The sequence below is a fragment of the Bison bison genome, unplaced genomic scaffold (genome assembly GCF_000754665.1).
Source record: "Bison bison bison isolate TAMUID 2011002044 unplaced genomic scaffold, Bison_UMD1.0 scf7180017864456, whole genome shotgun sequence".
In the NCBI taxonomy this organism is placed as follows: domain Eukaryota; kingdom Metazoa; phylum Chordata; class Mammalia; order Artiodactyla; family Bovidae; genus Bison; species Bison bison.
In genome coordinates, this window is record NW_011495018.1 from 29,895,246 (window position 1) to 29,907,003 (window position 11,758).

The window sequence follows — 11,758 nt, forward strand, 5'->3', positions numbered from 1 at the left end:
TGCCGTTTATGGGGTCGCACAGAGTCAGACACGACTGAAGTGACTTAGCGGCAGCAGCAGCAGCAACCTTGGTTTATAGGTCTCTTATCCTGACCTTCAGAACTGTGCCCCTGGTTTAAAGGACTCTGATTGTTCTATTCTGAACCTTGTTGAACAACCCTTAGCACTAGTGTAATACCATGATTCCCTAATCATTGTATACATGCCTCACTCCCACAAAACTCTGAGCTTAATTCTATGCTCCCTCACAAACACAGGATTATTTCCTTAGCCATCCTCTCCCTGCTTCTCAGTTAAACATATTAATAAACATTGATCAGATATATTGTGAGTACCAGCTGTGGGCCAGGCATATAATTAAATGAGATAATCTTTGTCTTTCAGGAATTCACAGACATATAAGCAAATAAACAGAAATCACAGAACAGTGATTCTGTTCCACAACAGAAATAACTAAAAGCAAGGGAGCATGGAGGTATAAAAGCACATACAAAGGCAAAGAGGTCTGAAACTGAGCCACATGCACAGGACTAATAAGTAACTGAGCATTGTAAGGCAGTAAATGAAAGGTTGGGCAACGCAGACGAGGCGGAGAAATGGGCTAAGGCCACATTGGGAAAAGCCCTGAACACCACTTCTCTATCCAAAGAATACGGTGCCCAGGAGAGGTTTTAAGCAGGGAAGGAGTATAGTTAGTCTTGTACTCTTTTTTTTGGGTGGGGGTAGGGGAGGGGCCGGAGAAGGCAATGGCACCCCACTCCAATACTCTTGCCTGGAAAATCCCATGGACGGAGGAGCCTGGTGGGCTGTAGTCCATGGGGTCGCTGAGTCAGACACGACTGAGCAACTTCACTTTCACTTTTCACTTTCATGCATTGGAGAAGGAAATGGCAACCCACTCCAGTGTTCTTGCCTGGAGAGTCCCAGGGACGGAGGAGCCTGGTGGGCTGCCGTCTATGGGGTCCCACAGAGTCGGACACGACTGAAGCGACTTAGCAGCAGCAGCAGCAAGGGAGGGGCATGCAATGCAGCTTTCGGGATTTTAGTTCCCTGACCAGGGATCAAACCTGGGCCCTTGGCAGTGAAAGTGCAAGTCCTAACCACTGGACCGCCAGGAAATTCAATAGGCTTGTACTTTAGAATAATGTAACTCTAGTTGCATTATGAAGAATGGATTTCAGGGGTAGGTAATGAAGGGAAGGCCACAGGGCAGGGGGTAGGGAGCAGGTAGAGGGTGGGTTATTTGGAGGCAAAGAGATTTTGCAGTAATTCTTTTAGGAGATCCTGAGGGCCTGAACCTAGTCAGCAGGAGTCAGGGAAGGAAGAAATAGATTCAAGGGATTGTGTGAGGGGTTTCAAACCACTAGACCTTGACATCCTGGCTTTCTCATGTGGCCCCCTTTGTCTCTAGAGAGCAAGACTCTTGCCAGAGTCTAGCAAAAAAAAAGAGTGAGGAGTCCATAATGGAGAGCTCACAGCCATGGCAGGTCAGAGGTCATTTCATCCCCCTGTTCTCTTCAGGCTGGAGCACACAGAGCATGAGACGACCAAGCTCACGGCTGCCTTCACCAGGTTTGACCAAGATGGGAACGGCGTCCTAGACGAGAAGGAGCAGAAGGAGACGCAGCAGAAGCTGGAGGGGGAGAGGGTGAGCCCAGGCAGCTGGTGGAGAGGCTACAAGGAAACTGCTCATCCTCCTCTTCCTGCAGCACACCCCGAACACTAACCAACTTGGAAATCCTCCAATGGATGGGCGGGAAAGACCTCTCTAGAATAGTGGTTCTCAAACTGCTGTGTGGTAGAACCCCCTGGAGAGTTTTAAAACATCCTCATGCTCAGGCCACACACTCCAGATCAGAATCTCTGGGGGAGTCAGTGGGGGTCAGCCATCATTTGTTTTCGATGTGGTTCTGCCAGAATTGGACACTGGCTGTTTTTTTTTTTTAATTAATCAATTTATTTATTCATGGCTGTACTGGATCTCTGTTGCGGGCTTTCTCTAGTTGTGGTGTGCAGGCTTCTCATTGCAGTGGCTTCTCTTATTGTAGAGTATGGGCTCTAGGACATGTGAGCCTCAGTAGCTGTCGTATGTGGGCTCAGTAGTTGCGGCTCCCGGGCTCTAGAGCACAGGCTCAGTAGCTGTGGTGCATGGGCTTAGCTGGTCCATGGCATAGTGGGATCTTCCCCTGTCAGGGACTGGATCCACGTCTCCTGCATTGGCAGATGGATTCTTTACCACTGAACCATCAGGGAAGCCTCATCAGTCGTTTTTAAAGCTCCCCAGGTGACTCCAGTGCATAGCCAAGGTAGATCATCATTGCTCTAAAACACAGCCTCAGGGAGAAAAGGACCAATTGCCGAGGAATCTCTGACAATTCCTTCAGAGCTCTTGCCCTCTCCTTGGAGTTCTCAAACTCTGACCCTTAGCTGCCCCTCCTATGCCTCTTCATCCCTAGCCTGCATAGACCAAAAAGCCAAGGGCTAAAGGAGCAGTGCCAGGACACTGTCCCTCCTCTCCCTCAACAGAGTTGGCTTCTAGTGAGTGCCCCATTCATCAGTGCTTCAAAGAGCTTGTGTTTTGTTTCTTGGGGAGGTGATTCTCTCCCAGAGGTTAGGCCAGCTTTGTGTCCAGCACCACCACTCTGATTCTGTTGTCTCTAGAGTTTGAGGGGAAAAGGGAATAGCAATAACTATAGCCCAAGGCCTGGTCCTGAGAGCCCATTAGAGCAAGTGATGGAGCAGGAGCTGATGACTTCCCAGAGTCATCTTCTCCCTGACCTCTGACTTCCTGATCAGGTGGCTGTCCATGCTGAGATTGAGAACTTGGGCTGGTCCATTGTGAGGAGCCCACCAGGCGAGTCGAGTCCAAAGCAGGCTGCCAAAACAGGTGGCTGGGTTTCGGGAGAAGAATTCTACACGTACGTGCAGCCAGGGGGCCCAGGGCTGACTGTGTTTATGTCGTTCTACCTTGAGCTTCTTTCCACAACCTTCCAACTCCCTATCCTACCCCAGGGAAAACCCCTGTCCCCCTTTAATTCTCCCAGCACCACTGGGCCTTATGTTCTTTGCTCCCATCCGGGCATCCCCTGTTCTGTACCCCCTTCCCCTGGAATCACCCAGCTCTCCAGACACACATTTCTGCTCCTTTGGTCTCTCTCAAATCCTGCACAGGCTCACAAGGAGAGTTTTGCAGCTGGAGACTGTCCTGGAAGGAGTCATGACCCAGGTTGATGCCATGAGGTCAAAGCTGACGATGGTGGAGAGGAAGGGGTGGCTGGCTCCTCTTCCAGGCGCAGTGAGTGGTCCTTCACCTGGCTCTTCCTGGCTCCCCACAGCTGATCTCTACCATCTTTTCTACTCAGTGGATGGAGGCAAAACATTTTTGAAAGATCAGCATTTCAGTCTCCTGGGGCAACATGTTCCCGGTAGTCAGTCTGTCAGTGGAGATCAGGGGGTGGAAAGAAGAACTGAAGTTGTTTCTCTGGCCTGAGGGCGACCTTAGCCTCCAGGAGAGGGTCTGGGGTTGGAGAAACAGATCCAGGTAAAAGGAAAGTGGGACACAAACTCCTCCTCCAAGTGACCTGTCCTTTTTTTCTTCCAACAGGGGGAACAAGGCATTTGGGAGCACCTGCAGGCAGCCCCAGCTGTGACTCCAGCCCCCTGGGGACTCTAGGGCAGGCAGGAGAGTAGTAGGGGAGGGGTCCTAAAGCTTCAGACAGCAGGTTCCTCTGTCACCGCCTCCCCAGAAGCTCCCCCAGCACACGCCCTCCACTTCTAGGGCAGTGGGTGCTACCACCGCTGCTGCCAAGCCCCACCCTGTGCCTGGCCTTTTGAGCCAAGGTTTCTGTGTGTAGCTGTATAGCTCTATGAAATATTTCCTGCTGGGCCTCTCACCCCCGTGGGCTCTGAATTCTGCTGTGATAATTTTTTTTTTTTAAGTCAAAAACAATAAAGAAGGGTAATAACTTTCCTGAGCATCTGGATAGCCATGATTTGTGAAAAAAGTAGAAGCTGAGAGAAGAGCAATATCTAGATGTCTTCTTACTTGCCAGTGAAACTTTTCCTCTGTGTGTCTTGAGGACAACTGCTGGCAACCATGGGGTTCACTTCTTCCCCATTGGGATTCCATGTGAAAGAGAAGGGGAAGCCAGAGAGGAGGGACGCTTTCTTGCGTGGGGAGAGTACAGTGTTGTAGACGAGTTGGATTGGTGACCTCCCTCAACCCTCCCCAGCAAAGTCCAGGAAGGCTCAGGGGCAAGTCTGCCTCCAGACGTGCCCCTGAACAGGGAGGGGGTGTAAACCAGAACAAAGCTGAAGCCTGAGGAGAAGCTGGCCAAGAAACGACCTCCGGATTCTAGGATCTTTGGATAAAATGTGGGGGACTCTGATTCTCTCCTTCCACAGGACATTGTGGGTTTGCCTGGTGATTATCAATAAAATAAAAAAAAATCCTTAGGAAAACCAGGACTTTGCACTTGCTTTGGGGATGGCAGGAGAAAGAAGAGGGGCTGGAACTGTGACCCATCCTTGTATTAATACTAGGGCTGGAGAAAGCTCACCCCTCCTGGGAAGTGTAGAGCTGGGGCAGTGACAGTGTGAAGAAGCTGGGCTTCCCCAGGAGTCCTGAAGGAAAAACTTCTGACTCATAGGAATGGTTTGAAATGGTGGACACTTTGGAAGGAATGATGCTAAAGCTGAAACTCCAGTACTTTGGCCACCTCATGCGATGAGTTGACTCGTTGGAAAAGACTCTGATGCTGGGAGGGATTGGGGGCAGGAGGAGAAGGGGACGACAGAGGATGAGATGGCTGGATGGCATCACTGATTCGATGGACGTGAGTCTGAGTGAACTCCAGGAGTTGGTGATGGACAGGGAGGCCTGGCGTGCTGCGATTCATGGGGTCGCAGAGAGTCGGACACGACTGAGCGACTGATCTGATCTGATCTGATGATTGTCCTATTGGAGGAGGTGGAGGTGGTAATCTAGGGTGTTCTGGTCCTTAGAAGGGGTGTGTGTGTGTTTGTGTGTGTGTGCACGAGCACACTGTTGGGTGTGGGCAGTGAGAGTGTAGATGGAGAATAACCAGAGATAAGACAAAAAAGCTCCTACACCAAGATTTCGAGAGTATAGGCCTGCATCTTGACACCTGCTATATCCCCTCTCTCTTCCCTTGTGATCTTTATTCCTCCCTCATTTTGCACATTCCACTGCTCCCCACTTTCTTTTTTCATCCATTCCCTTCACCCATCCCTGTTCTTCCATCCCATCAAATACATTCTATTTGTATTTGAAACAGCTGAATCAATTAAGAACACCAGACTGTATCCTCAGTTCTGAAAATTTATAACTGGACTTCCCTGGTGGTTAAGACTCTGTACTCCCAATGTGGACACATGGGTTCCATCCCCTACAGGGTTGGGGTAACTAAGATCCCACATGCCAGGTGGTGTGACCAGGAAAAAAAAATATGATCTAAGCTTTCTTCAAGAAAGGTTATAGCAACGGAAGAGAAACAGGTGCCAGTCTGCTGTTTGAAAAAAAAAACGCCCAGTGAGTTGACCTTAATCTAGGACATCGGAAGTGAAGTGAAAGTCACTCAGTACTGTCCGACTCTCTGCGACCCCAAGGACTATACAGTCCATGGAAGTCTCCAGGCCTGAACACTGGGGTGGGTAGCCTTTCCCTTCTCCAGGGGATCTTCCCAACCCAGGGATCAAAATCAGGTCTCCCGCATTGCGGGTGGATTCTTAACCGGCTGAGCCACAAGGGAAGCCCAAGAATACAGGAGTGGGTAGCCTATCCCTTCTCCAGGGGAACTTCCCGATCCAGGAATACGAACTGGGGTCTCCTGCATTGCAGGTGGATTCTTTACCAACTGAACTATCAGGGAAGCGGAAGAGAGTGTTTTGGCTCAGGTGTAACGGCCTGAAGGTTTCCCAGAGCCTGGATGAGACTAGCTTCAAAAGCATGGATTTCCTGAGCAGTCTTTCAGCGACTAATACCGGCCAGAGTGAGGATTCTCTGAGGAGGGGCTAACTTGTCTCTTTACCACTTTATAGTCAGCAGGCTACACTGGGCTCGACCCATCCAAGAGGTCGTGGGTCTGTTACTAGGCTAACGATACTTCCAGGGAGTGGCCGCGGGATTGAGTGCATCCTTCGTTCCAGATGTCGGACCCTTGGCAGCGCATTCACTCACGAAGACTATTTTGGCTTTAAATTTGGCTTAGTGCTTACGCTTGGTTATTATTCTTTACTTGAGACATAACTTAGCCCACAAGCGCAGAATCACAGGGCATTGAACCCAGGGCGGGGAGGGCGGGGCACGCCCAGCGCGCATGCGCAGCACCTCACAACCGGAAGCAGCGCGGGGCAGGGCATGGCGGCGGCGGCGGCGGCGGCGGCGGCGGCGGCCGAGGGTGTCCCCGCGATCCACCGCGAGGAGCCAGTTCGAGGTATGCGGAGTGGACGGGGATGAAGTGTCCGGTGGGGAGGCCTGAGTCTCCGGGTACGGCCCCGAGATGCCGGGGCTCACCTGGCGGGAGCGGGCAGATCGGAGGGGCGCGCCTGTGTGTGAGCGTGTTTGTCCTGTCAGGGCTACTGAGAAAGAGTGGCCCCGAGGTCAAGTGTGGCCTGAGGCCGGTGCAAGGGAGCAGAGGCCTGAGGCAGAGGCGGGTGAGGCAGGAAGGAAGTGAGGGACTTGGAATTACGGCACTTGAGAATGGAGCCGATTTGATGGAATGAGGTCAGGTGGAGGGGTGTGGGGAGAAGCTGCTGTGTCTGGATTAGGACCGGGGCAGGGCGGGGCACTTACTCGTTCTCCTTTGATTCAGATGATGTCGCTGTGGAGACTGCTGAGGAAGCAAAGGAGCCTGCTGAGGCTGACATAAATGAGCTCTGCCGGGACATGTTCTCCAAAATGGCAACTTACCTGACTGGGGAACTGACGGGTGAGGCGCGGTCCGGATGGATGCGGGTAGTGCCGGGCACCACTCGCTGAAGTGGTTTGGCGTTTGGCACAGGCAAACCCGTGAGGTGCTTTAGCAGCGTCAGTGTGCGGCTCCCTCCCTAACCCCATAAACCTTAAAACATGCCTGTTGGAAGTTTGGGAAGGTCAAGAAAGCGTAGGAAAGAAGTCCCTCCCTTCCCTGGAGAAATTCAGGAACTACTTTCAGAAACACAGGATGAACAGCAAGGGCACACTATGTAGCACAGAGAACTGTATTTAATGTCCTATGATAAACCATAATGGAAAAGAATGTAAGGAAAAAAGAATGTGTGTGTGTGTGTGTGTGTATGGCTGAGTCACTTTGCTGTACAGCAGTAATTAACACAGCATTGTAAATCAACTGTACTTCAAAAAAAAAAAAATTGGTGCAGAAACACGTAAGAATACTTAGTACAACCCTGCAGGTCTCCATAGTGTAGACTGAGCCTGAGAAAACGAAAAAGAATTAATCAAGAAGTGCTTTCTTGGGGCAAGTGTGTTTTGAAAGGGGTTGTAAAGAATATAAGAATTCATTGGCAGAAAAGTGGGAAATGACTAGTGAGTGAGATAGTATAAGCAAGCTGTTTGTTTGGCTAAAGAGATGTACTTATTAGGTTAAAGGGAACTGGGGAGTGACCAGCAACATTTGGGGTCTATTAGGTTGGTCTGAGAATTTGATGACCCACTGTTTGAGACATGATTAATTTTTTGGTCCAGTGTGTATTTCCAAGTGAAGCATGACCCATGTGTGGAGGAAGGTGCAAAAAATGAAGTCTGGGTCAAGTGTAGCTTTTCATAAGGGTCTGTTACATTGTTTCACTTCCCCAGGAAGTTGCTGTGAGCTAAATTTGTGAACCAGAATGTATGAGAAAATGCTTGATGAATAGGAGGGGTTGTGAGTCTCCAACAGCCTATTTATTTGTTTATTTCTGAGCAAGAGAAACCAAGCAACAAAATCTAGATTTTATTTATTCATTTATTTATTTATTTTGGCTTTTCTTTAAAAATTCCAAGGACTTGGCAGTGCTCCCATTCTTGCAAGGCTCTAGTTGACTAGAGTTGGGCATTGTCTCCTTTAAATGGACCAGCATGGTGCAGTTTGTCCCTCCTACTCCCTGTTTTCTCCCTTTTACTGAGACCCAGTGTCAGTTGCCACGTATTACTCTTCTTATATTGTTTTTTAGTAGTGGTACAGAAATAGTTTTCTGTACCAATGTCTATCAAAATTGATAAAGTAAATGATAGACTAAGACTAAGAAGATCATACTATTCCAAGAAATGAGAGTGTATTTCTTTGTAGAAGTGAATAATCTTGTGTTTAATATGCAAACACCTGGCTTGCTTCACTCATTTACATAATATTGCTGGTTCCTGGGTATTTGAGTGTGTCACCGTTGTTTGAAAGAGACAAGTTTGATAGCAGTGAGAGTGTGGATATGGAGGAGAGATGGAATAACAATATTTCAGATGAAGAGATATGGTCTGTGACTGAGTGATGGTAAAAGGAGTGGAGAGAGCAGCATGGACTCAAGATCATTACGGAAGTGGAGTTTATAAGACTTGTTGAAGTGGATATTGAGGGATGGGAGCAGCTAAAGACATGTCTGAGGTTTTAAGCCAGTGGTGCCATCAGCCAAAATAGGCAAGTTGGAAAGAGGAACCATGTTTAGTGTGAAAATAATATTTTCAGCTTGGGCTTTGCTGATTTTAGGTATTACTGGGATACTCGGGTGACTGTTCCCAAGACATTCAAGTGACTTGAATATGTGAGTCCAGAGCTCAGAGTGATCAGAGCAGGAGAAACAGATTTGGGAGTCACCTGCCTAGTAGTGTGAGTTTAGGATGTGTAGGAAGAGATTGCCAAGGAAGACCTTAGAGGTAGATAAGAAGACCTGGACTGAAATCTCAGGGAATGCCTGTATTGGGCAATTAGTTTTTATTAACAGTACTTAAAGTACCTAGATTTACAAATGATTTATTATAAAATTTAAAGTGGATTGTAATTTCCCTATGATTGTCATTCTTATCTATATGGATACTTTTTTGAAGTATCCATTTTTGAAACTCAAAAACTCTGGGAGTGCCATAGGAATGTGCCACCTATGTAAACATCAGCCATGAGTCACAGCTGAGGAAGAGCTGAGACCAGATAGTTAAGGGAGTTGGATGAGAAGAGATCTGGCATAGACACTCAAAAAGAGCAGTTAGATTAGAAAATGCTATAGCAGCCAAGGAAAGGAGCAGTTCATGGAGAGAGGGAGATCAGTAATGTCAGATACTATGGAGAGGCCCAGGAGGATAATAACTGAGAAAAGGCCAAGGATTTGGTAATTAGGAGAGCACTGACAACCTTGGAGCATGTGATTTCTCTGGGTGTTGGGGACAGAGACCAGATAGGAACGGTTTATACCAGAGAGTGGTGGTGAGGAGGAAGCAGTGAGTGTAAGTTACTCTTTCAAAAGGGTTAACAGTGAAGCTCCTTTGCTTTACTGAGCAAATGATGTAGGTGTAGAATAGAGGGAGTGCTTTGGGGCTGGAGGAAAGTGGAATATAGATAGAGAGGAAGGTGCCAGGATGGAGAGAGAATTTGGAAAGGCAAGGGAAAGGAGATGGTTGAAGAGAGGCTCTGAAGAGGTAGAAGGATTGGGATCAGGTACACAGGAGGAGAAGGAGCTGTCTTGGCAAGAATAGGAACACTTCTGCCTCTTGAAAATATATTAAGGTTCAGAGAAGTTTAGAAGTGAGGCAGAAAGATTGAGGCAGTTTATGTTAAGTGGGCTTGACTTTTGGGAAAGTTGGAGTAAAGGCCATTTGCTTTGAGTAGGGATGGGGAAGGGAACCAAGGATGTGAGAAGCAGGCAAATAGTTTGGAAAACTCAGTGCATAAAATGGAATACAGAATCACAAGTAGTAAATGAGTTACTAAGAAGTGTTGAGGTCCTGCTGCTGCTGCTAAGTCGCTTCAGTCGTGTCCAACTCTGTGCGACCCAATGGATGGCAGCCCACCAGGCTCCCCCGTCCCTGGGATTCTCCAAGCAAGAACACTGGAGTGGGTTGCCATTTCCTTCTCCAATGCATGAAAGTGAAAAGTGAAAGTGAAGTTGCTCAGGTGTGTCTGACCCTCAGCGACCCCATGGACTGCAGCCTTCCAGGCTCCTCCGTCCATGGGATTCTCCAGGCAAGAGCACTGGAGTGGGGTGCCATTGCCTTCTCCAGTTGAGGTCTTAGTTGACTTTATATATATTTTGATATATATATATATATCTATATCTATCTATATATATATATATCTTTTCCCCATCTCTTCTACATTTATTTGCAAAGCTGTTTTTTTCCTTATTTTCAATTGATGGTAATTGCTTTACTATGTTGTGTTAGCTTCTGCCATACAACAGTGTGAATCAGCTCTAAGTATTCATAGATTCCATCCCTCTTGAACCTTCCCCTCTCCCCTCACTCCCAGGTTGTCACAGAGCACTGGGTTGAAGTTCCCTGTGTTACAGCAACGTCCCACTAGCTATCTGTTTTACGTATGGTAATGTATATGTCTCAGTGCTGCTCTCTCAATTTGTCCCACCCTCTCCTTCCCCCGTGTGTCCACAAGTCTGTTTTCTATGTCTCTATTCCTGGCCTACAAATAGGTTCATCAGTATGAATTTTCTAGATTCCATGCTATGCTAAGTTGCTTCAGTTGTGTCCGAATCTGTGCAACCCCATAGACAGCAGCCCACCAGGCTCCCCCGTCCCCGGGATTCTCCAGGCAAGAACGCTGGAGTGGGTTGCCATTTCCTTCTCCCCAGATGCCATATGTATGTGTTAATAAACACTATTTGTTTTTCTCTTTCTGACTTAACTTCACTCTATATAGCAGGCTCTAGGTTCATCTATCTCAATAGGACTGACTCAAGCTCATTCCTTTCTATGACTAATATTCCATTTTATATATATATATGTACCACAACTTCTTTATCCCTTCATCTGTCGGTGGACATCTAAGTTGCTTCCATTTCTTGGCTATTGTAAATAGTGTTGTAATGTACGTTAGGGTCAGTTCAGTTCAGTTCAGTCGCTCAGTCGTGTCCGACTCTTTGCGACCCCATGAACTGCAGCACACCAGGCCTCCGTGTCCATCACCAACTCCCAGAGTCCACCCAAATCCATGTCAATTGAGTTGGTGATGCCATCCAACCATCTCATCCTGTCGTCCCCTTCTCCTCCTGTCCTCAATCTTTCCCAGCATCAGGGTCTTTTCAAATGAGTCAGCTCTTCGCATCAGGTGGCCAAAGTGTCTTTTTGAATTATGCTTTTCTCAGGGTATATGCCCAGTAGTGGGACTGCTGGGTCATATGGTAGTTTTATTCTTTGTTTTTTTAAGGAATCTCAATACTGTTCTCCATAGTGGCAGTATCAAGTTACATTCCCACCAACAGTGCAAGAGGGTTCCCTTTTCTCCACATCCTCTGCAGCATTTATTGTTTGTAGAGTTTTAAAACAATTATTTACTTAGCTTTGGCTGTGCTGAGTCTTCATTGCTGCACGGGCTTTTCTCAAGTTGTGGCGAGTGGGTGCTACTCTCTGGTTGCAGTGCACAGGCTTCTCACTGTAGTGGCTTTTCTTTGTTGTGGAGCATGGGCTCTAGGGCACTCGGGCTTCAGTAGTTGCAGAATACAGGCTAGAGTTGGGGCTCACGGGCTTAGTTGCTCTGCAGCATGTAGGATCTTCCTGGATCAGGAGTTGAACCCCTATCTCTTGAATTGGCAGGGGGGTTCT

The 11,758-nt window shown here is 47.9% G+C and overlaps 2 protein-coding genes across 2 annotated transcripts in view; both read left to right on the forward strand.

Moving 5' to 3' along the window:
* The window catches only part of PKD2L1 (polycystic kidney disease 2-like 1), a 74,901-nt gene extending 70,463 nt beyond the window's left edge, over window positions 1-4,438 (forward strand). Inside the window, 5 exon segments of the mRNA XM_010859527.1 lie at window positions 1,522-1,648; window positions 2,797-2,918; window positions 3,172-3,295; window positions 3,605-3,689; window positions 4,121-4,438. Of these exon segments, the coding sequence (XP_010857829.1) occupies window positions 1,522-1,648; window positions 2,797-2,918; window positions 3,172-3,295; window positions 3,605-3,689; window positions 4,121-4,212 (550 nt within the window). The 3' untranslated portion in view covers window positions 4,213-4,438.
* Window positions 4,439-6,343: 1,905 nt separating this feature from the next.
* Window positions 6,344-11,758, forward strand: part of BLOC1S2 (biogenesis of lysosomal organelles complex-1, subunit 2) — a 9,698-nt gene continuing 4,283 nt past the window's right edge. Inside the window, exons 1-2 of the mRNA XM_010859528.1 lie at window positions 6,344-6,455; window positions 6,834-6,950. Coding sequence (XP_010857830.1) covers window positions 6,380-6,455; window positions 6,834-6,950 — 193 coding nt within the window. The 5' untranslated portion in view covers window positions 6,344-6,379. The remainder of the gene's footprint in view (window positions 6,456-6,833; window positions 6,951-11,758) is intronic.